Raw genomic sequence first — 21,922 nt, forward strand, 5'->3', positions numbered from 1 at the left:
CGCTCCCTGCAGCAGGCGGAGGGCTCCCTGCCCCTGCTGTTTGTGGAAGCGTTGTGTGCTCCGTGTGGCAGGAGGCTTGGCAGCGCTGTGCTCCTGTTTTTCACACCCCTTCCCTGGCCCTGCACCCTCCCACTGTGCCCAGCTGTTGCTGGGATGAGCACTGCAAGACCTGGGCTTGGTTTTGCCGAGGGCTGCCCTGCCCTGCCCTGCCCTGCGTGGTGCCTCCTGCCCCTGGTGCCCTGCAGCTCCCCGCTGGCACAGTGACCCGGTGGCCTCGCTGTCCTGGGGCTGGGCTGCGGCTCTTGCAGTGTTTGTGTCTCCGGTGACTCAGGAGCAGGAGCTCGAATGTGGCCGCGGTGCAGCAGGAAGAGGGATGAGGAATGAAGGAGGAGCCGAACGCCCTGCGGGCACCGGTGGGTGCTGCCCTGCTGCTGGCAGGGGGCTGGGACGGGGCTGGGGGGGGTCTGGCAGGAGGCAGCCAAGCTCCGCGGGGCCTCCGTTACCTGCCCTTGCCCGGGGCAGGAGGGTTGAGCATCCCTGGCCCAAGGTTCCCTGCATCTTCCCCAGCCTTTGGCTGCGCAGGTGGTGCCCTGTGAGCAGGCTGAGGGTGTCCGGGGAAGGTGCTGGCCCTGGAAGGGCTCCCCACCCTGCTGCGAGCTTCCCAAGCAGGGCCGTGCCTCCCCACAGCAAGGGGAAGGCGTCGTTCGGCACTTCTTGAACCATTTCACAATAAACGGCAGCTTTGCTGGGGAAAACATCCCTCCTTCAGTCACCGGGAGCGATTTGCTGAGTGACCGTCCCGGAAGGGTTTGGTGTCGGCTTCCCCAGCTCACCCGGGGCTGCTCGGCAGCGCCTATCTCAGCAGGTGCTGCCCCCAGGGTGAGGGTTGATTTCAGGACTGGGACGTCAGGGGCCAGAGCTCGTCCTGTGCCAGAGCTCGAGCCAGGAGCTTCTGCCCCTGGGATCCTGGGCTCGGGGTGGCGATGGCAGGAGGGTCCCGGGGTGGGGGGGATGCTCCTGCAGCCCCCTGGCAGCTCCACGTGTGGTTTGTACCCGTGTTAAAACGCTCGGGGTGGGTTTTGGGTGGGTGAAGCACTCCTGGGGGCTGTGGCTCCTGCTGCCTGCCCCAGCTGGGGGCTGCTGGCCCGGGGCCGGTGCCCCCCGTGGTCCCCACGGGGCTACCGCAGGGGCCGTCCCCTCCTGCCACCGACTCCGGGAGCTGGTTCGGTGAGAAATGGAACGAGTTTGGTGGTTTTCGCTCGGCCGTCGCTCACCGCTGCCACGTTGACGTGACGAAGTGACCACGCTGCGCAGCGGGGTGCGGCGCGGGGCTATTTCTGGCCCTGCTCCCCTCAGGGCAGGTGCCTGTGCTCGGCGCCACCTCCCCGGCGCCTGGCTCCATCCCTGCCCTCCGGGAGGCCACGGAGCAGCACCGGGGCCGGGCGGCAGCGGGGGGCTGCCGGGCACGGGTGCAGCCGCGCGGCTCCTGCAGGAGGTCGCGCTCCCACTGGCGCCTTCACCCAGCGCGAGGCCGGGATGCAAGGCTCTCCCCTTCCTCGGCTGCTTTTTCCAGCTCTGTCCTTTGTGTCGCTGGAACAACAATCGCTCTTTTTTCCGATGGGTGAGGTTTTGGGCTGGGTGTGCCTCCGCCTGCACGCTCAAGGCAGGGCGTGGGTGGGCGAGGAGCGGGGAGGCCGCTGGTGGCCGCGGCTCCTGCCCCAGGGCAGCTGCTCGGGGCTGCAGCCGCTCAGAAAGGGCCCGCGGCCACCCCCACGGAGCCACCCCCGGCACCAAACCTCCACGACTCAGCCCCTTTGTGTGCCACAAACACAGCTTTAATGTCCACGGGTGCTTGGCCACAAAGCGAACGCAGCCCCGGGATGTCCCAGCCCCAGGGCTGGTGGTGGCTGCTCGGGGTGGGGGGACGGCAGCAGCCCCTGCCCGCGGTGGGCGCCTGCCCCGGCCCCAGCGTGCGGCTCTGCCCCCCCGGGACACCGGGGACGGCCGCGTCTCTGCACGGCCACATCCCCGCACAGCTTTCATCCCGGAGCTTTCGTGTCCATGTCCATCGTCCACCATGCGTTTAAAAAATAAAACAATAAATAGCAAAAAAAAAAAAAAAGATATTTACACTTATAAAATAACCCTATTTTTCCCTTTTTTTTCCACAGGACCGTCTGGGAGCCAGGCTCAGCTGATGAGCATGGGGAGGAAGTGCGTGGAGAGGTGCTGCCGGCGCGTCTGGCCCCCTCGCTGCGGCCTGCCCTTGCTATTGAGCGAGAGGAACATGGGGCGGCCCCGGTGCCGCCAGCGCAGCGACGCGTAGGTGTTGTAGCCATTCTCCTCGATGCGCTCCTTGAACTTGCAGTTGGGGCTGAACTCCTTCTGGCAGGGGAGGGAAGGGGGTGAGCGGGGGCTGTGCTCTGCAGTGCCGGGTCCTCGCCCTGCTCTGGCACGGGCTGGAGCCCCGAGAGCAGGGCAGGCGCAGGAGCCCGGGCTCCCCGCGGGGCAGAGGGGCTCCGGGGGCACCATCCCTGCGTGGAGCATCCCGGGCATGGGGAACCAGGAGCCCACTCCCGGCAGGTGCCGGTCCCACCATTCCAGCTCTGCCCTGCGCCCCCGGCCCCGGCGGCAGCACCCGACCTACCGACCCGTAGAGCCGCCCCTGCTTGTTCATGGCCAGGTAGAAGCCGGTGTGCACCGCCCGGATGGCCACGACGCCGACACGCACCGACCGGATCTCGACGATGCCTGCGGGACAGCGAAGCGCCGCAGTGAGGCGGGCAACCTCCCCCAGGGGCCCTTCCCCAGCATCACGGCTGTGCCCACAGAGTGCCACCAGCGAGGGACAGCACCGCCGAGCCTCACCGGACGGACAGACAGACACGTGGACAGAGGGATGGAGGGAGGGAGGGAGGGAGGGAGGGATGGAGGGATGGATGGAGGGATGCCTTCCCCACAGAGGGACAGTGGGGAGCAAGCACTGCAGCCTGAGTTAGGAGCAGGAGGGGGAAAGCCGTGACCTGGGGAGGGTTTGGTCTTTATTCCTGCCCTCCCTTGGCCCAGCTGCCCCCGGGAGCGGAGCTGGAGCGACACCGAGCCAAGGTTCTGCTTGCCTGAACAAGCAGTCAGCCTTTGACCCGCGCCCACCTCGTGTTTATTCTCCCCAAACTGGCAGCTGTGCCTCTGCTCAAAACGTGCTGCGGTGCCCCAGGGACCCGACCCCACTCTCAGCCTGACCGTCCCACTGAGGCCAGCAGGGCCCTGGAGGGGGCGAAGGGTGCGGGGTAGCGGTGGGTGGGGGCCTGGGGGGGAGGCAGCGGGCGCAGCTGGGTGGTGCTGGAGGGGCGCATGAAGGCTCCGTGCCAGGGCAGGGGGCTGCGGGCACCAGAGTGTGGCCAGGCCAGTGCTCCCCATGGGCACCGGTGCCGCTCACCTGGCTGGCACCAGCAGGGATCGGGGCTGGGGGCCGCAGGACGGACGCTGCACGGAGGGGGCAAACCCAGGCACTGAGCCCGCAGCGGGGCCCGGCTCCAGCCCAGCCCGCAGATCCCCATCGGAGCCGCTAATGGGAAAGGCATGCGGTCAGACCAGGCGGGTTTTATGGTGGAAACACCCAGAGCACCCACGGAGACTCCGGGGATTCGGCTTCCAGGCCAGCGAGAGAGCAGCCGGCCCGGCCCCATCCCCATCCCTGCTCTGCCCGGGGAGCCCCACGGAGGCTGGACGGGGCTGGAGGATGCGCAGAGGCTTTGGCTGGCTCACGGCACGCACAGAGCAGCCTCTGGGCAGGGTCTTTTGGGGGTCCTCCCCCCCACCCCCAGTGTGCTGAGCACCGCTGGAGCCCCCACGGGACCAATCCTGCCATTGCTGGGAATGGACGGGGCTGGATGCGGCACCAGGACAGCGTGAGTGCTCCTGAGAGCTCAGCACTCTTGGGGGCACACCTGAGAGGGGGATTTTCAGCCCAGCCACCCCGCACAGGGCTCCAGCAGCAGCCAGGACCCATGTGGGGCGGTTCATCGCGTCCCAGCCCAGTGGAGCCATTAACGAGCAGCAGCCGTGGGGACGGGCTGAGCAAACGCCTGCAAATCCATCTCAGTTTATCGCCGTCTGGAGCTGCTGCTATTTATAACAGAGACTTTTACTCCTCTAAAAATAGCCCCACGCTGCTCTCCCCAGCTGGGGACCGCTCTGCGGGTACCCGGGAGGGCGCCCGGCTCCGGGCAGGCTGCAAGGGGCCGAGGGGCGCGGGGCACCCGGGTCTGAGCTCTGCAGGGCCAGCAGCACCCCGGGGACGCAGCGGCGGCTCCCGGACCCTCGGCCCCGATGGGGTCGGGGCCAGCCCTGCTCGGGAGCCTGGGGCAGGCGTGGGGTGCGAGGAGGGGGGGGCCCGGGGCCAGCGGCCGCTGGCAGGGCTGGTCCGGTGGCTGCCGGGAGGCTGAGGAGCAGCCTCGGCCCAGCCCAGGCGCAGGTTATCTGCGGTGCCGATAACCAGAGCGAGCCCGGTGCGACAGCCTGGAGCCTCTCCACCTGCCAGGCCCCATTGCCACACGGCCGAGGGAACGTGTCGGGGCACTGGGTGCTGGCAGCGCGCCCGCATGGGGCTCCCGGCGGCTTTGGGCACCACGGGAGGGTTCCCCCGGCCCCGCCGGGCTGGGCTGAGCCCCTCACACCACAGCGCGGGGTCCCTGGGTGGGCGACATCCCCCTGGCTGTGGGCAGGGGATGCTGCTCCCGTCCTCGCCATCCTGCCCCCCCCCACATCCCACTGCCCTGCCCGGGTGTCCCCCCACACGAGCCCCCCACGGCTGCCCCCGATGGCTGCGGGGTGGAGGGGATGCGGCGCTGGCCCCGACCCCAGGGGAAGGCCTGGCCCTGCCCCCCCGCCCCCTCCCCACCTCCCGATGGCAGCAGCAGCCTGGGCCGTGCCGAGACCCCCCCTGGTCGCCCTCCTGGTGCCCACCAGGACGCGCTGCCCGACCCCACGAGGCCCCCGCAGGCCCCTCCATGGAGAGGCTGCCACAAGCCCCCAGCGCTCAGCCACCTCTATGCCAGGGGGGGCTGCCGGCCGTGCCCAGCAGGTCCCCACCCAGGGACTGTCCCCGGGCACGACCCCACACTCGGGGCTCGCTCTTGGCCCAGCCTGGCAGCGCCGGGCCCCCTCGGGCTGACCCTCACCTCCCGCTGCCCCGGCCGTGACGGACCCCGACCCCCCCGCAGGCAGCAGATGCTCCGTGCACCCCTGCTCTGCTCCCCCCCAGCTGCCGGGTGCGGAGCCCAGGGGCACCCCTGAGCCCCCCGATCCTTCCTCCTCCTCCTCCTCGTCCTTTCTCCCTCCGACACCTTCACGGGCAGGGCCGGACCCCCCCAGCCCCTGCCGGAGCAGGAGAAGCCCAAACGCGGGGCTGGGGGCAGCGCTGCCAGCTCTGCCGAGGAGGACACGGACGCCCGGAGGGATGGGGACCCCTCCGAGCCCCCCCTGACACAGGGCCCCGGGGCAGAGCAGGAGGCTGGCAGCGCTCGGGGGGGTCGGGAGCTGCCCTACAGCCGCCCCCCCGGGGCACCGCGACCCGCGGCTGCCGCCCGGCTGCAGGAGCCGCCCGGCCCCGCCGCCCCCCCGCGGCCGCAGCCCCCCCGCGGCCCCGCTCGCTGCCCTTTGCCCGGCCCCGGCAGCGCCCGCCCCTGGCACCGCGGGGGCGCCCGGCGGCTCCTGGCTCCGGCCCCGCCTTGGGTACCGGGGGGGGGCCGGGGCGCGGGACCCCCGGCGAGGAGCGGCCCCGGCCCCGCTTCGACGTGGCGGGGCCGGCAAACGGGGGCTGGAGCCGCGCGGAGCCGGGGGGGCAGAGCCGGAGCCCCGCGTCCCTCGGCCGTCGGGGCACGGCCCCGGGAGCCGGCGAGGAGGGGGCGGCCCCGGCCCCGGCCCCGGCCCCGGCCCCACTCCCTGCCCTCCGCACTCACTGCCCGGCCGCTCCCTGCAGCGCGTCCCCTCCACGCCGCCGCCGCCGTCGATGCGCAGGAAGAAGCGGGTGGCGGAGAAGAGCCGGCGGCAGCGCACGTCGCCCTCCAGGTGGCCGTAGCTGCGGGGGGGCCGCCGGCCGCCCCACGGGGGGCTGCCCGGCCCCGGCCCCGGCCCCGGTCCCGGTCCCGGCCCCGCCAGCACGGCGAGCGCCCCGGCGAGGCAGGCGGCGAGGGCGGCGGGGCCCCCGCGCCTCATGGCGGGGCGCGGCGCGGCGGGCGGCGGCTCCGGGCCATGGCGGCGGCGGCGACGGCGACCAGCGGCCCCGACGGGGCGGGCGGCCGAGCGCGGCGCGAGGCGGCGGGGAGGGGCGGGGCGGGGCCGCGGCCACCAATGGGCGGGGAGAGGAGGGGAGAGGGGCGGGGCGAGGGGCGGGGCCTCCCATTCATACATCCGCGCGGGGTGGGTGTGGGGGTGCCCCGACGGGCGCCCCTCTGCCCGCTCCCGCTGCCCCCCCCAACCCCGCAGCGGGGCCGGGGCTCCCCGAGGCCGCCCCCCGCCGTGTCCCGGTCCCCGCTCGGGGCTCCGCGGCCTCGTGGGGGCGGGAGGCGCCGCGCAGCTCCCCCCGCAGCGCCCCCGACGGGCTCCTCGGGGGGCTTGGAGCGGCCGTGGGCGCGGGGCTGCCCCTTGGACGAGCCCCGCGGGGCCGCCCCGCTTCGTGCCCTCGGTCCCGGCCGCTCCCGGTCCCGCTCCCGGTCCCGCTCCGTGTCCCCGCTCCCGCCCCGTCGGGCCGCTCCTTCCCCCCCATGGCCGCCAGGGGGCGCGGGGCGCGGCCGCGCTGCCCGCTGGGAAATGTAGTTCCCGCGCCGCCGCCGCCTCCTACAACTCCCTGCGGGCTGCGCGCGGCGCCTGCGCGGTGCGGCGGGGGGCGGGGGGGGGAGCATGGCGGCCTAGCGCGGCTCCATGGCGCTGCTGCGGCTGCGGGCGGCGCTGCTGGGCCCGGGCCCGCTGCGGGGCGGCGGTGAGGGGCGGCGGCGGCACCGGGACCCGGGGGGGGGGGGGGGGTGTGGCGAGGGGCCGGCGCCGAGGGGTCCCCGGGGTGCTGGGGCCGGGGGGGGGCTCTCGGGCCGCGCCCCCACGCACGGGGTGGGGGGGGGGCACCGGGGGCCTGACCCCCCCCCCCCTTGGGGCAGGTCCCGGCTGTGCGGCGGGGCCGGGGCTGGGGCTGGGGCTGGGGGGGGGTCCTGGGAACGGGGGGGGTCTGGGGGGTCCTGGGGGGGGGCTCTGGGGTCTTGGGCGGGGGTCCCTGGAGTCCTGGAGGGGGCCCCGGGGTCCTGCCCCCCCCCCCCGAGCCATGGGGCAGCCCCGGCCCCTTGCCCCAGCCCCCGCCCCCGTCCCTCTGAGGCCGCTGCCACCCCCTGAGCCTTGCTGGGGATGGCCCCGCTCCGCGCCCACCCCACTGCACGCAGCAGGGCCCCTCTCACCCCCCCCACACCGAGCAGGGCCCTTCTCACCTCCCCGCCTTCGTTCCCTCCTGCCGCAGGGATCCCGTGGAGCGTCCTCAGGACCTACTCCTCCGTCAGCGCCAAGGAGAAGGCGAGGAGAAATGCGGTGTGTGAGAGGACGGAGCTGCTGGAAGGTAAATGGGGGGGAGCCGCAGCGCTGCCCCTCGTTCAGTGGCCTGGGAGCTTTTATAGGAGCCTTCCCGTTCCGTGTAGCCATAAGGAAAAGATGTGGGACTGGAAACGCTCACGGCCTGCTGAAGGATGTGGGCTTCCCACAGACCTGCTGGCTTTCCTGAGCACGTTCTGCCCTGTCCCAGTACCTGGAGGTCCCCCCTGCCCACATCGAGTCCCTGTGACGTGCAGGGTGGTGGCAGAGCCCCTCACAGGGCGTCCGAGGGCCCTGCAGACTGGGGAGAACTCTCCCTGCAGAGAGTTCCAGCTTTGGGCGCTCTGCCCGGGTGAGCTGAGGGCGTGAGGTCCTCAGGGTGAGGCCCATTGAAACGGCCCGGCAGCAGGTCGGGGTTAGGCGGGCGTGAGCTGCTGCCTTGCTCCACGTGGTGCCGTTTTTTGGCTCCCCCTGACCCTGGGACAGGCCACGGCTCGGAGCTGGACCCCAGAGAGACCCCGGGCAGCGCGTTGCTGGGAGCTGCTGAGGCAGGGCTGGGGGGGCAGGGAGAGGAGAAGCCCTTGCGTGGTGCCTCTTCCCCCTACCCCCCTTTCTGAGCACCTTGCTGCGCCTTGTGCCGCTTCACCTCTGCCCCGGCTGTTTCCCCGCAGTGCTGAAAGCCCGAGTGAAGCAGCTCCAAGCCTCCCCCGGCCCCGAGGTGACGGTGAGCAAAGCGGAGCTGGCGCCGCTGGGGCTGGGCAGGCAGCAGGAGCCCCCGGCCCCCAGGCAGAGCACCGTGAGCCCAGCCCAGCCCAGCAGCTGGGTGGAGAAACTGAAGAGGGAGATGTACGTGCGGCAGGCCAAGGTGGAGAGGAAGCTGTCCATCGCGGCCTCCAAGATGACTCTGGTGGGCCAGGCCAACGCCAAAGTAAAGGTGAAGGCGGTTCCCAGCACCAAAGTAAAGGTGAAGGCAGTTCCCAACGCCAAAGTAAAGGTCAAGGCGGTTCCCAAGCCCAAGGCCAAAGCCAAACCCAAGGCCAAGAAGAGCCCCAAAGAAACCAAAGTGGCTGCGTGGAGCCAGGGCCACGCCGGCCCCAGCAGCGCCTGCAGCAAGCCCGAGGTGGTGGAAGTGAAGCAGGACGTGAAAGCAGAGAAACCCCCGAACGTGCCTGAAAAAAGGGAAAGCAACCACCAGAAGATCATGCAGCAAACCATCCAGTCTAACCTGGAGTGCCTCCTGTGCTTGCAGCAGCCGGAGGAGGCTGAGAGGCTGCTTCTGCTGTATCACAGCTCCCCCATGAAGAGAAAGCTGCTGACCATCGGCGCGTACAACATCGTGATGCGCAGCTGGGCGAGAAAGGTGTGGGGCCGTGGGGTGCTGCCTGGGCTGGGCTCGGCCCCGTGGTGCTGGGCTGTCTGAGAGGCCAAGGAGGGGGCTGTGCTGGCTCAGGGGGAAGAGCTCCGTGCTCGTAGGAGCAGTAGTTGCACTTGGATTTCTGTTTGTCACGCTGCCCTCAGTGATTTCAATTTGGGAGAACTGGGTTCTGCGAGGGGTGGAGCTGGGCTGAGGCCCCCGATCACTGCGAGGTGGCTCTGAGGGGGGGGAGAGCACGAGGCAGCACAGGCAGGGCTGGGCTGGACAGGGAGCAGGGGCGTGGAGCTGCGATGGCAGCATTCAGTGTCAGTTTTCCACGGCCTCCTCTCCTCGTCCCCAGGGCTGCCTGCACCGCCTCAACCGGGTCCTCTCCATGCTGGAGTCCGCCGGCCTCCGCCCCAACCTGGACTCGTACGCGGCGGCGCTGGAGTGCATGGGCCGGGGCCAGGCGTGCACCAAGATCATCTGGAGGTGAGGCACGGGGCCCCGGGGTGGGCTGGCAGCTCCTTGGCCGGGGCTCTGTCAGATCCCGGGGGCAGAGGAGATCTGGGAGCGGAGAGCTGTGCACGGGGGTACCGCTGCCCTAGGGTGGTGCAAGTACAGCACCTGCAGGGTTTGTCAGCCCCCTGCGTGTGTTTGCACGTGGCTGTGTCTGAGGATGGGGGAAGCGGCTGCTTTTCCCTGGCCTCACAGAGGCAGTGGAGACCAGCAGTCAGCCTCCCCACCCGTGTGGAGGAGAGAGCTGCCCGCTCAGCAGCAGCAAGGGCTGGGGGGGGATGGCTGAAACCTGAGGCTGGTGACCTTGTGGGGGACGGGCTGTGCTCTGCGGGCAGCTGGGAGCCTCAAAAGGGAACGTCCCCAATGGCTTCTCTTCTCTGTGCTCAGTCTTCTCTTGACAAGCTTTGTTCCCTGCCTCATGGCGTGCTAATTTCCGTCAACACACAGCACAGTCCCCCAGGGAAGTTTAAATCTCTTACCTGCCCCTCCTCAGATGTGTGCAGCAGCTGAAACAGGACGGCTTCCACGTGGATGAGCTCTTCCAAAAGTGCCTGTTTGAGGGAGATGAGAAGGAGACGGTGCTGAGGGCCATCAGGATCGTGCAGCCGGACTACCAGCTGCCGCCTGCCCCCAAGCCCCAGACCTGCAAATCTGCTCTGCTCAACAACTTCTACTCCAAAGTAAGCCGCCGGGTTGGGGTGGAGGTGTTGGAGGTGGCCACACGGCGCTCACGCGTCCCCAGGGTGCGTTCGGGTCCCGCTCAGGTCCGTGGCATGGGAAGAACTTTGCAGCCTGCTCTCTGCTCAGCAGCCAGCGCAGTTCATCAGGCAGCAAATTGTTCCAAGGGAGTAAATGCCCTTCCAGCTGCCTCACAGAGGAACAGAGACACCGAGGGCTGGTGGGTCTGTAGGACATGCACATGCCAGAAGGGTTTCCTGGCAGGGCAGCGCTTGGCTACAGGCAGGAGCAGCACAGCCCCTGGAGACGCTTCTGAGCCCAGGCTCCCTGGAGCTTGCCAGCCAGAGACCCCAGACCTCCGGTCCCAGCCGCGCGCCTCTGGCAGCACAGGGGCACCTCTTGTCCTCCTCTGGCTCCTGGCGCTTACTGCCTCGCTCTCGTTGCAGGAGAAGGTGGTGTCCTACCCCAAGCTGGATTTCTCTGTGCAGGAGCTGCGGGAGCGCTTCCAGCAGCAGCTGGAGATGGAGCTGAACAGCACCATCACCATCCAGTCGGTGGAGTCGACCAAACCGCTGACCCCGCAGGCTCTCAGAGCAGTAAGCTTGGGGTGCCTGGGGCCACGTGTCGAGGGCTGGGGGCGGTGCAGTCCTTGGGGCTGGCATGGCCCCGCGGAGTCCTGCAAAGGGGGCAGCTCCCTGCTGGTGCCCCCTGACCACAGCGGGGCTTTTCCCCTTCCTGGTGCAGCGCAAGCAGCTGGCCGCCCTGCGCGCCCAGTGGCGCGGGGCCATCCTCCAGGCCCTGCAGAAGGCGAAGCACAACATGTCCCAGAAAAGGACGATGTCGGGGTACAACAGCCTCTACCCCTACCTGTGCCTGCTGCCCGATGAGGAGTACGTGGACATCATGATGCAGGTAGGAGCCTGCCCTGACCCCGCAGAGACGCGGGAACGGGGCCTCCTGGGGCTCCCACAGAGCTCTGATGTCCCAGTCAGGGCTGCAGAATCAGGGCACGAATCTCAGGGTTTGCCCAGGCTGTTAGACGTGGGCTCTGTCTGCTCCCTCTGCTGAGCAGCTGTAGCAGCCCCGCTCTGTCCCTGAGCATCCTTCCTCATGTGCTCAGCATCACGGGAATCAGCATTTTTCTGTGCTCCCCACACAGGGACTTTAACTCCTGCTTTCTTTCTGCTCCGTCTTTCTGCTCCTCCCTCCTGAAGTCCCTCTTTGCCTTCCCCTTTCTCAGATCCTCAACACGCTCTCTCCGCAAGGAGAATCCCTGTCTGTCCTAGCCAGGGAGCTGGGCTCCAAAGTCTACGACAGATACCTCACCCAGAGGAAGCTGCACAGCCGCCAGCTGGAGAAGGTGCAGGAGATCTACCAGGACTACATCCACCTGCTGGCGAAGGACAGCCAGGTGGGCGCTCTGCAGGCCCATGGGAGCAGAGCAGAGGTGGGGCTGGGCGCTTTGTGTGGGTGCCCCTCACACCCACAAGGTCAGGTCGTGGTGCTGCAGGGGCCATCAGAACCTCCAGGGCCCCGTTTTGTGGGCCCCAGCCCCACGATGAGGGTCGGGTCGCTTCTGGCAGGGCTGTGGCTGTTCCTGAAGGCGTGACCTGAGCACAGCTGGCCACTGGGGGCCGTGCGTCCCGCATGGAAGAGCTCTGGGCTGGAGCAGGGTGCGCTCTGTGGGGCAGGGCAGGAGAGGAGATGGGCGCCAAGGCCACGGGTGTGGGCAGTGAGGGCACGGAGAGCGGGGTGCTGGCAGGGCCACGAGCCTGGGGCACAGCAGAGGCAGATCTGCAGTTCGGGGGGCAGGGACGGGGGTGGGCATGGAGATGTGGCTGGGAAGGGTCTCACAGGCCAGGCCAGGGGCACTGCAGCAGAAGCAGATTCTCCTTGTTGGCCCTGCCTCAGCCACAGAAGCAGTGCTTCCCCACGGAGCCCTGTCAGGCAGGAGCTCACAGAGTCCCTCTCAGAGCCACGTGCAGGGTCCAGAGGTCACGTCCAGCTGAATTGGAGCGTGGCTGCCCCCTCCAGCTGACTCGATTTTTCTTCTTCCCCCTCCCAGCCTGGGGAGTACTTGCCACGGGAATACTGGGAGAAGCTGGTGGCAGAAGCTGGCTACGGGCCTTCCCTGAGGCTCAAGGACTGCAGCTGGCCGTACGTGCTCCTGATGCGCCTGGGCGTGTACCTGCTGGAGATCCTGGTGCACTCTGTCAAGGTGCCCAGGAACACCCTCAAACCCCGCTTGGAGTCCAGGCTTATCCCCGTCCTCTACCACATCTACTCCTTCCGCAGCAGCTGGCAGGTGAGCCTCGCCCCCGGGGGGTCACCTCTGTGGGGGCTCTTGCGGGGCCCTTTCCCTCCCCGATGTCTTTCTCTGAGGCTCCAAGGAGCATCTGGGCCCGTCACTTGCCGACTGACCACGCTCTGCCAGGTTTCCCCCTGCTGCTGTCCCTCACCTCTCGGATTCTCTCCCCCAGGTCGGGCTGATAAAGCCCCACCCCATCTTCTCCCAGCTCATGTCAGATGCCGCAGAGACCACGCTGACCTTCAGCTCCTCCGTCATGCCCATGCTGTGCCCCCCGATCCCCTGGACTTCCCCCCACTTCGGCGCCTTCGTGCTGAGCGACACCAAGCTGATGCGCTACGTGGACGGGGCCTTCCAGCACCAGCAGCTCCTGGACCAGTGCCCCCAGGTGAACCTCCACCCCGTGCTGGACGCCTTGAACCAGCTGGGCAACTGCGCGTGGAAGATCAACCAGCCGGTGCTGGATATAATCGTCTCCATCTTCAACGACAAAGGCAACGAGAAGCTGGACATCCCGCCGCCCCTCTCCGAGGCCCCCAAGCCCCCGGTCAGCCCCGGCAATTCCTCTGCCTGGCACAAGTCCCAGAAGCACGAGCTGCTGCTGTGCAAGAAGAAGGCGGCCGAGATGCACAGCCTGCGCATGGACGCGCTCTACAAGCTCTCCATCGCCAACCACGTGAGGGACAAGGTCTTCTGGTTTCCTCACAACATGGACTTCCGCGGCAGGACCTACCCTTGCCCGCCGTACTTCAACCACCTGGGCAACGACGTCACCCGCGCCATCCTGCTCTTTGCGGAAGGCAGGCCCCTGGGCGCGAAGGGCCTCGACTGGCTGAAGATCCACCTCATTAACCTCACGGGGCTGAAGAAGAAGAACAGCTTGCAGGAGCGGCTGGATTACGCCAACGAAATCATGGAGGAGATCCTGGACTCCGCCGACCACCCGCTGACGGTGCGTGGGGAGCGGCCGGGGGGGCCCTGCCTGCCCTCGCGGCGCAGGGCTGGGACCCGGAGCCAGAGGGGAGCAGCTCGGGCTGCAGCCAGCCCCGGGCAGGTTGGGGGTCGCCCGGTGAAACGGTGAATGGAAGAGCAGGAAAGCTCGTGCTGGTTTGAGCCCAAACGGGAGTTGTTCCAAACGTGCTAAGAGAAAAAGGCATCGGTGTCCTCTGATCTCAGAGGAGACTTTAATCGCCCCTCTTGTGTAGCAGAGCTTCTGGGAAGTAAAGTAAAAAGGAAATCAGATCAATTTTGAGCCAGCAACGTTTTGAAAGATAATTCTTTAAGGGGAAAAAGCAGAACAAAGCATTGTAGGCTTCCTAAGTACCATCTTTCTGTCTGTAAACGCCGTGGAATATTGTGGAAATAACACTTCCCCACGGAGGCATGGTGAGGAGGTGCCTTGCCCGGTATTTCCTGAGAGCCCAGAGGCTCACCTCCTGCCTTTGCTGTGGGGTGCCACAAGAGCACTGCCTCCTAGCAGCGCGTTTTCCTCTTCCCAGGGCAGGAAGTGGTGGATGAACACCGACGAACCCTGGCAAGTCTTGGCGTGCTGTATGGAAATCGCCCAAGCCTCGAGGTCCCCGGACCCAGCGGCCTTTGTCTCCCATTTCCCGGTTCACCAGGTGGGTGCCGGGGGTTTGGGGGCCGGGCGGGGAGCTGGGGCAGAGCCCGGGCACCCGGGTGCAGCACGGCCAGGCCCTCTGAGGTGGGAGCGCAGCCCACAGGCATCTCGATCAGCTCCAGCAACGCGCTGCCGCCTGCAGCCGTGAGGGAAGCGGTTGAGGGAGGTGCTGCCCCACCTGCCCCTAGGTAACAGAGCCCGGCCAGGGCTGGATCCCTGCCCGCGGGGCTGCTCCTGCCCTCCAGCTGCAGGGTGCGGACCGGGAGCTGCCCTGCCCCGGGCTGGCAGGGCCGTGGGTGGTGCAGGCAGCTCCCGCCTGCTCCGAAGGGCTCGAGGCTGCTCTCGGCCAGGGCTCGTGGAGGCGTGGACCTCCGAGGACAGAAATCAGCCGTCCCCTGCGTTCCCTGCTGTGTCTCTGGCCCCAGGTGCCTGTCCCCACCCAGCCCCAGATGTGCTCTAGGTGGGGCTTGCCCAGTCGCTCAGGTGCTGCTGGTGTCTGGCAGTGTCCGTCCCTCTGTCTGTCCGTCCCTCTGTCCGTCCGTCCCTCTCTGCTTGGGAGGAGCCAGGCATTGCCCCCCACACCCAGCTTCAGCCCTTCCTCCTGCTCCGTCCCAGCAGATCTCCAGCCCTCCTGCCCACCAGCTCTTTACCTGCACTGATAAATTCCCGTGCTGTATGGAGACAGGGATTAATTCTTCTCCTGGTGAGAGGGGTTTGCTCGTTTGTCTCACCAGAAGATCGGATGGCCCTAATGAAGCGTGGGGGGAGGACAGGGGGGTATTCTGCTCCTAGCTGTGGTCCGGAATATGCATGAGACTGTCCAAAGTGAGGGGCTCTGATGATTCTGTTATGACAACAAAAGATCAAGAGAGCAGCTGGGGGTGTGCGGAGGGTGCAGGGGATAAAATTCAAGCAAGGACCCTTCCTGGAGGGCACCGGAGTCTGCTTCCACCTGAGTCATCAGCGCTGGGTTAACAGCGGCGGCTCCTCTGCAGCAGCGGGGCTGCCGAAGCCGTGTCAGCTCTGTCCTCCAGCGTGCTGCACTGCAGGGCCTGGGGAGGGAGGTGGTGGAGGAGGAGGAGAGCTGCCCCTGCTGCAGGCTGCTGAGGAGCAGGGGGAGCAGGGACAACCCGGGGCAGGGGCACAGCTCCTGTGAGCAGCTTCACCTGGCACTGCCTGGGGGCAGCGGCGCCTTCCAGCACTGCCCTTCGGGTGCCGCCTGCCCCATCCTGGCTGGTCCTGGTCCCAGGAGGGCCGTGACAAATCAGTCTGTGTCGGGCTGCGGGAGGGGCTGGTGGAGCTGGGCTTCTGCTCCTGGAGGAGGGGTGGAGAGGCCGCGGGGCTGCAGCTGCTCAGGCAGCCGTGGGCTTGCGCAGGGGTCGTGGTTGTCCCTGCCTCTGCCCGTCTCTGGTCCTGCTCCTGGGTTTTCTGAGATCTGTTGTGACTGCCGGGTTGTGGGGCCGCTTTTAGCATCCCAGACACATTTGCTGTTTTCCAAATTTTCTGTTTTTTAATGTTTCCATGGAGCTGTCTCTCTGAGAAGTTGGGGGGGGTGCAGTGTGAGGCGAAGTTTCTCTTTTTCTTTTTTTAAACCCGATAGGCAGCAGGAGTTAGCGATGAGATCCAGACAGGAGAGCTGGCAGAAGGGGGGTGGAAACCGGCACGGCCCTGGCCACTGCTGGGAGATCAGCTGCAAACCTGCCCACCGAGGGGAGGAAGCAGCAGCCACCCTCCGGAGCCAGGGGTGTCAGTGGTGCTGAGCAGCAGCGGGCGAGCAGGACTCCATCCCCGTGCTAACGACTCCTTTCCCTCCTCTCTTCCCACACAGGACGGCTCTTGCAATGGCCTGCAGCACTACGCAGCCCTGGGCCGGGACCTCATCGGTGCCATCTCTGTCAACCTGATGCCCTGCAGCGTCCCCCAGGACGTGTACAGCGCGGTGGCCCAGCAGGTGAGGCGTGGAGGGGGCGTGGGGAGGTGTCCTGGACCCGCTCTGCCCCTCGTTGCACAGGGTCACTGCAGCTCCAGCAGAAAGGCTGGGATGGGACCAGCGTGTGGAGGGCTGGGGGAGCGTGGGCTGGGCAGAGGCAGGATGGCCCCAAACGGGGTCACTGCAGCGGGGTCGGGCTGGAGAGCTGTCCCCATCCACGTGGCTGTGAGAAATCCCTGGGGTTTCTGCTCCCCTTTGCTTCTGAATGAAATCTGGGAGGAGCGGAGAGGTGGAGGAGAGCAGGGAGTGTTCCTCATCTCCTGCTAACAGCTGGCTGGCCTGCAGGCTATGGGATTTTCTTCGTTTGAGATGGGTGGGAGGGAGGGGGAAGGGATTCAGCCCTTGGCCCTGCTGCCAAGACGTCAGCTTTCTTGGCAAGGCAAAACGAGCCCGCTGGGGAGCGTGCGAGCCCTGCCAGGCGTCCAGTGGGCGCTGAGCCCCTGGCTCTCCCTTCTAGAAACCAGCACGTTTCAGGGGCAGCAGCACACCTGCGCCCAGGAGGGGCCTGCCCGGGGTGCACGGCTTGCTCAGAGGTCCCAGCGGGGCGGCAGGGGCAGCACAGCCTGAGTGCAGGGCTGCGTCCTTGCGATGCGCGGGGCCATGGCTCTGCTGAGGCAGCAGGGGAAGGCTCCGCTCCCCGCGGGCCCTGCAGCACCCGGCTGCCTCCTGATTCTGGCAGCAGACGAGCTCTGTTAGCCAGGGCAGGTGTATGCTGATAGCTCAGGCCAGGCGGTGTGGGGCTGGTGGGGGGCTCACGGGGTCCCCCAGGCTCCCCCAGCCACAGAGGGGTCCTGAGCGGGCACAGCTGGGGGTGATGCTGAGCCGCAGGGCGCTCTGCTCCCCAGGTGGAGGAGTTTCGGAAGAAGGACGCTGCAGAGGGGCTGAAGATCGCCCAGGTGCTGGAGGGCTTCATCAGCCGCAAGGTGGTGAAGCAGACGGTGATGACGGTGGTGTACGGCGTCACGCGCTACGGCGGGCGGCTGCAGATAGAGAAGCGCCTCAAGGAGATCGACGAGTTCCCCGAGGTAGCCTGCCCCCCCCGGCCTCCCTGCAGCACCTTCCTCGGCTCAACCCCTGCCCGTCCTGCGGGAGTGCCTCCTGCCCTGCTCTCTCCTTGCCCTCCCGAATCTCAGCTGGGTGTGCGGGGCTGAGCCTCCGGCCCTGCAGGGGGGCTCTGGGGGAGAGCTGGCTGCCAGTGCTTGTGGGTGCCAAGGGCTGTGTGGCTTTGGGACTTCTGCTGCCCCTTTGCCTGCCCCTCATTCTGCCCCTGGTCTGTGCAGGAGTACTTGTGGGAAGCATCTCACTACCTCGTGAGGCAGGTGTTTAATGGCATCAAGGAGATGTTCTCAGCGACTCGAGACATCCAGGTAAGGGGGGCGAGGAGCTCTGTGGGGAGAGCTGCTTCTGCTGGGCCCTGGCCCAGGGAGGATCCTCCTGTCCCAGCCCAAGGGTGCGGGGCTGTGCCCGGGGCAGGGCCAGGCTCCCCAGTACGTGCCGTGCTGTCCCAGTCTGCGGCAGGAGGCCGGGCTTGCCGGTGCTGGGAGGGAGCGGGGTCGGCTGCTGCCTGCACTAACTCCAGCCTCTTTCTTCCCCTTTTCCCCCCCAAGCACTGGCTGACGGAGAGCGCCAAGCTCATCGCCCAGTCGGGACAGACGGTGGAGTGGGTCACCCCCATGGGGCTCCCCATCGTGCAGCCCTACTATCGGGTCAGGTCCACTGTGGTGAGTGTCTGGTGGCAGAGCTGCGTCCCCTCACCCGTCCCTCTGCCGCGGGGGGGAGCGGGGAAGGCGAGGCAGGGCTGGGGGCAGTGAGCTGAAAGCTGGCAATGCCTGCGGGTGAGGCTGCAGAGCCCGCGGGGTGCCTGTGTGCAGGCGCCTCCTCCAGCCTCACTGCGGGCACTGGAGCGTGGGGTGGGCTGCGAGGGAGCTGCTGCTCCCATCCCACTCCGGCAGCTGGGGCTCAGGCCCCTTCCCCGCTCTGCGGAGCTGCGGAGCCGTCCTCGGGGCTGGCGTGATTCAGCCTCGCTGCTCTCGCCTCCCACGCGCCTGCACTGACTCACGGCTCCCCGGCCTCTCCCGTCCCGTCCTCACAGCCGCCCTCCGGTGGCCTCAGCTCGGCTGCGTGGGGGGCTGCAGGCGGGTGCCTCCCACCTGCAGGAGCTCTTCTCAGCCCCCGCAGGGTGAATCAGCATCTCCATCGCCCTTGGAAGGGGTGAAGGGTGCTCGCCAGCATCCTCAGAGGGGCGGCAGGCGAGGTGCCACTGGGGAGCGACGGCTGCCAGGGTGCCCGGGGGGCCCTGCAGACGTCCCCGTCCGGCAGGGCCGTTCCCTGCAGCGCCTGGAGCACCTCGCTGCTCTGCTCCCCTCTGCAGAGGCGGGCGGCAGTGCTCAGTGCCTCGTGCTGCCTGGGCAGCCTGGTGTGACAGCCGATCCCCTTTCTTCCTGCAGCTGAATTCCAACATGCAGAACCTGAGCGTGAAGAGCTCCGCCAACACCAACCAGTAAGTATGAGCCTGCGCTCTTCACCGAGTCCCCGATGCCCAATTCTGTGCTTTGGGGACAAAACCTTCCCTGCCAGCGTGCCGAAGCTGCTGGTACTCCCCTGAGCCGCGGAGAGCCAGCTGGAGGAGCTGGGGCCCTTCAGGGCTGCCCCCGTCCACCCCAGGTCTTGGCTGGCTCTGCCCTGGCTCCCTCACCCTGGGCCCTGGACGTGCCCCAGCTCCTCCCGTGTCCCGCTCTGTGCTGCAGGAAGCCTGACACGGTGAAGCAGAAGAACGCCTTCCCGCCCAACTTCATCCACTCCCTGGACTCGACGCACATGATGCTCACGGCTCTGCACTGCTTCAGGTAGGCGCTGGTGGAGCAGGGCTGGGAGGAGGCAGCAGGGCAGGGCCGGGGAGCTCCCGGGGGCCACCTCTCTTGGAGGGCTTCAGGCCCTGCGCGGGGAGTGCCCTCCGCTCACGTGCCAGCCCCAGGGTTTCTGAGGGGCAGGGAACAGCACAGAGCTGGGGCTCTCAGCGCTGCCTCACAGCACCTTCTGCTGCCTCCCAGGCAGGGGCTGACCTTCGTCTCAGTCCACGACTGCTACTGGACTCACGCGCTCACTGTGGACGTCATGAACCAGGTAAAAGTGTCCCGAGGCCCCCGTGAGCAGGGATCTTGCTGATCTGTCCTCTGGGCACTTGCCAGCTCTTGCCTCCCCTGGGCTTCGCTCCATAGGCGCATTGGCTTACCCAGGCAGGGTGAGCCTGGCTGCTTGCTGGTGGCTGCAGCTGACTCCTTGGTGCCGCAGGCCCCCTCCTGCCACCCTTCAGGGAGGGTGGAGAGCAGCACAGAGCAGAGTCAGCGCCTCTGTCCTGCCCTGGGCTCTTCTGAACTGCTGCAGGGCTGCTGTGTGATGGATCAATAAATGGGGCTCGGCCTCTGCTTCCCACCTCCCCACACTGATTCCCTTCACCCTTGTCCAGCAGCCTCCCCCCCTTTCCCACTCCTGCCTGCTGCTTTCCCTCCTCTCGCCCCTGACCTGTGTTGGCTGAGGAGCGCTGAGGGGAAGGAGGGGAAAACACCTCTTAACCTGTGCCTCACCATTGCTCCCTGGACCAGATCTGTCGGCAGCAATTCGTGGCTCTGCACAGCCAGAAGATCCTGCAGGATCTGTCCAAGTTCATGCTGAATAAGTACTGCAGGTACTGCTTGGCCACGGGTGGCCCCCAGTCCGCTCCCTCCTCCCAGGTCCCTGTCCCACGGCTGCTCCCAGGCTGTGCCATCTCCCCGGGGGCTGATCCCACGGGACGTTCTGCTTCCTTCCCAACTGACACCCAAGTTGTCTTAGACTTTGTTGTGAAACTCGAGGTGTCTGCATCCTTCTGATGCATTACTGAAGTGGGATTCAGTGCTTGAATCCCTCTGTGGGCCTGGGGTGGGCCTTGGTTTGCCCATGAGTGAGGCAGGAAGATGAGCTGGGGTCACCCAGTGTGCAGCCCTCGGTTATTGCCGTGGAGTCGGGTGAAAGGAGACGTCCCCAGGTCTGGGGAGCACCTGCAGCTGTCTCAGCCCCCGCCTGAGGCTGCTGTGGCAGGCGCTGGGCTCCTGCTGCCACAAGGCGCAGTGTTTCGGACGAGCTGAAGCCAGTTTCAGGTCCCATACTGGTGGGTGGAAGAGGGCGCCTGTTCTCCCAGAGCTGCCTGTGACTCGCTTTCCTTCTGGTTTGTCCAGCCCCAGCAAAGACAGCAGAGCCCCTTGGCAGAAGAAGCTGATGGAGCAGCTGTCGAATGTCCCCGAGACAGGTAGGAGCACAGGATGGGAGCTGCAGAGCTCAGAAACTGTTTGAAAACAAGGGGAAAGAGCTGGGGAAGGGCCCTGGAAATGACTGAATGTTTGTGGCATCCGACACTGGACGTGCTGAGGCTCCAGGCTTGCCAAAGGGGTCCCCAAAGATCCATTTTTCCTGCCCGTCCTGGACTGCAGAGCCCGCAGACAGCATCTCTTGTCATTCCCCCAGTGGCCCCTGCCTTGCCCAGAGCTTTTCCTTTGGGATTTGCCCCAGCTTGACCCAGCTCCTGCTGTCCCCTGTCCTGCTGCTCTTCTCCCATCTGTTCCCAGCCACAAAGCATTTGCCTGGAGATGGGAGCGAGGAACTGAGCGCAGTAATTGCCAGGATCTAGATGATATCCACGCAATGGGATTAAGGCAATTAGTTTAACTCCTCCTAATCTCTCAGCCGTGCTTCTGCCAGGCCATCTGGCTAAACTTTGCCCTGCCGTTGTGGAACAGCAGAGCCCAGCGCAGTGCTGCTGAGCAGCCGCCGTGCAGTCGGTTTGCACTGAGGGGCCACGTGTGCCCCTCTGCCTTCTCTTCCTTGCCCCCAGCTGCCCGTTCCTCCGCTGTCCCAGACATGCAGGGGGCCGTCAGTTCCACGTGGACCTCTGTGAGCCCACCACGGGGGCTGAGCTGAAGCCATGTTCCGCAGCAAGCTCGGGACAGCTCTCTCCCAGTTGCCTCGTCACCATGCCCTGACCCTGCTCTCCTCTCACCTCTGGTCTCCCTTGCTTCCCGCAGGGGAATTCAACCTGTCGAAGGTGATGGATTCCACTTATTTCTTCAGCTGAGCCCCAGCAGCCAGCGGCCCTGCACCACCTCTGGACTTTGGCTGCCTCGGAGCCTGGGGTAGGCGCTGGCTGGGCTCTTCTGTGCTGTGGCTCGTGGGGAAAGGGAGCGGCCCCCAGCCCACCAAGACACCCGCACCACATGGAGATGCTGGGGCAAACTGGGGCTCCTGGAGGAGCGCAGGGGGCTGGTGGGGATGGGGTGGCTGCGCTATTTGCTGTTACTGCCTGGCGAGGGGAGAGGAGCTGGAGAGGGCAGCGTGATCTCGTGTGGGGTCACGGGATTCGACGGGGTTGGTGTGTCCCCACTGCTGCTGCCAGCTCCAGAGCTGGCCTGCCCATTGCTTGTGCTGAAGGTGCTGTCCTCGCTGTCCTTCTCTTCAGCTGGAGGGCTGGCCCCTGCCCGCAGGGGCAGGAGGGTGACGTGGCCCTGGCAGGAGCCTCCCCCTGTGGGGTGGGTGCTGCTCTCTGTGACCAGGTTCAGCCACCGGGCACTGTCACAGCTCCTGCTGTAGCACAGCCCCTGCAGCTCCCCCCTCTCTTCTCCAGGGCTGTGTTTAAGTTCTGCTCATTGGGTCTCAGGTAGGGGAAGAAAACCACTAACAGGGGTGGAAGTGTACGATACTGTAAATAAAATGTTTTTTGAAACATGGGGTGGAAAGTTTGTCCTTCTCCCCGTCTTTGCTTGGAGTCTGAGGGCCGCCTGGGCTCCCCTCCTGGTCCTCCTGCTGTCACCGTGCTGCCTGGTGGGGGTTCGGTTCTGGGGGCTGTTGCATCCT

General features: G+C 66.9%; 2 protein-coding genes across 3 annotated transcripts; one reads left to right on the top strand and one right to left on the bottom strand.

The window, feature by feature from the left end:
* Positions 1-2,063: 2,063 nt before the first annotated feature.
* Positions 2,064-6,216, bottom strand: FGF22 (fibroblast growth factor 22; the record flags this gene model as incomplete). The annotated part of the gene is made up of 3 exons (XM_084302620.1): positions 2,064-2,385; positions 2,648-2,751; positions 5,961-6,216. 3 exons carry the CDS (start codon positions 6,214-6,216, stop codon positions 2,191-2,193), a joined length of 555 nt encoding a protein of 184 aa, XP_084158746.1. The 3' UTR covers positions 2,064-2,190.
* Positions 6,217-6,877: 661 nt separating this feature from the next.
* POLRMT (RNA polymerase mitochondrial) lies at positions 6,878-21,791 on the top strand. Of its 2 annotated transcripts, none has more exons than XM_084302686.1 (21): positions 6,878-6,979; positions 7,502-7,597; positions 8,241-8,929; positions 9,285-9,415; positions 9,936-10,122; positions 10,567-10,716; positions 10,865-11,032; positions 11,361-11,567; positions 12,186-12,425; positions 12,601-13,380; positions 13,928-14,050; positions 15,878-16,000; positions 16,885-17,064; positions 17,320-17,406; positions 17,647-17,760; positions 18,487-18,539; positions 18,787-18,885; positions 19,090-19,162; positions 19,642-19,724; positions 20,254-20,324; positions 21,097-21,791. In XM_084302686.1, exons 1-21 carry the CDS (start codon positions 6,922-6,924, stop codon positions 21,144-21,146), a joined length of 3,762 nt encoding a protein of 1,253 aa, XP_084158812.1. In that variant the 5' UTR covers positions 6,878-6,921; the 3' UTR covers positions 21,147-21,791. The 2 variants fall into 2 exon arrangements, with proteins under 2 accessions (XP_084158812.1, XP_084158813.1); XM_084302687.1 differs by having other exon boundaries at positions 11,361-11,531.
* Positions 21,792-21,922: the final 131 nt, after the last annotated feature.

Source organism: Netta rufina (genome assembly GCF_964035555.1).
Source record: "Netta rufina genome assembly, chromosome: 28".
In the NCBI taxonomy this organism is placed as follows: domain Eukaryota; kingdom Metazoa; phylum Chordata; class Aves; order Anseriformes; family Anatidae; genus Netta; species Netta rufina.

Excerpts from the sequence above, each read along its gene's own strand:
- POLRMT (XM_084302686.1), top strand. The coding sequence starts at position 6,922 with ATGGCGCTGCTGCGGCTGCGGGCGGCGCTGCTGGGCCCGGGCCCGCTG. Across the intron at positions 11,033-11,360 it reads ACGTGGACATCATGATGCAG|ATCCTCAACACGCTCTCTCC; the intron begins GTAGGAGCCTGC and ends CCCCTTTCTCAG. Across the intron at positions 17,761-18,486 it reads ATCGGGTCAGGTCCACTGTG|CTGAATTCCAACATGCAGAA; the intron begins GTGAGTGTCTGG and ends TTCTTCCTGCAG.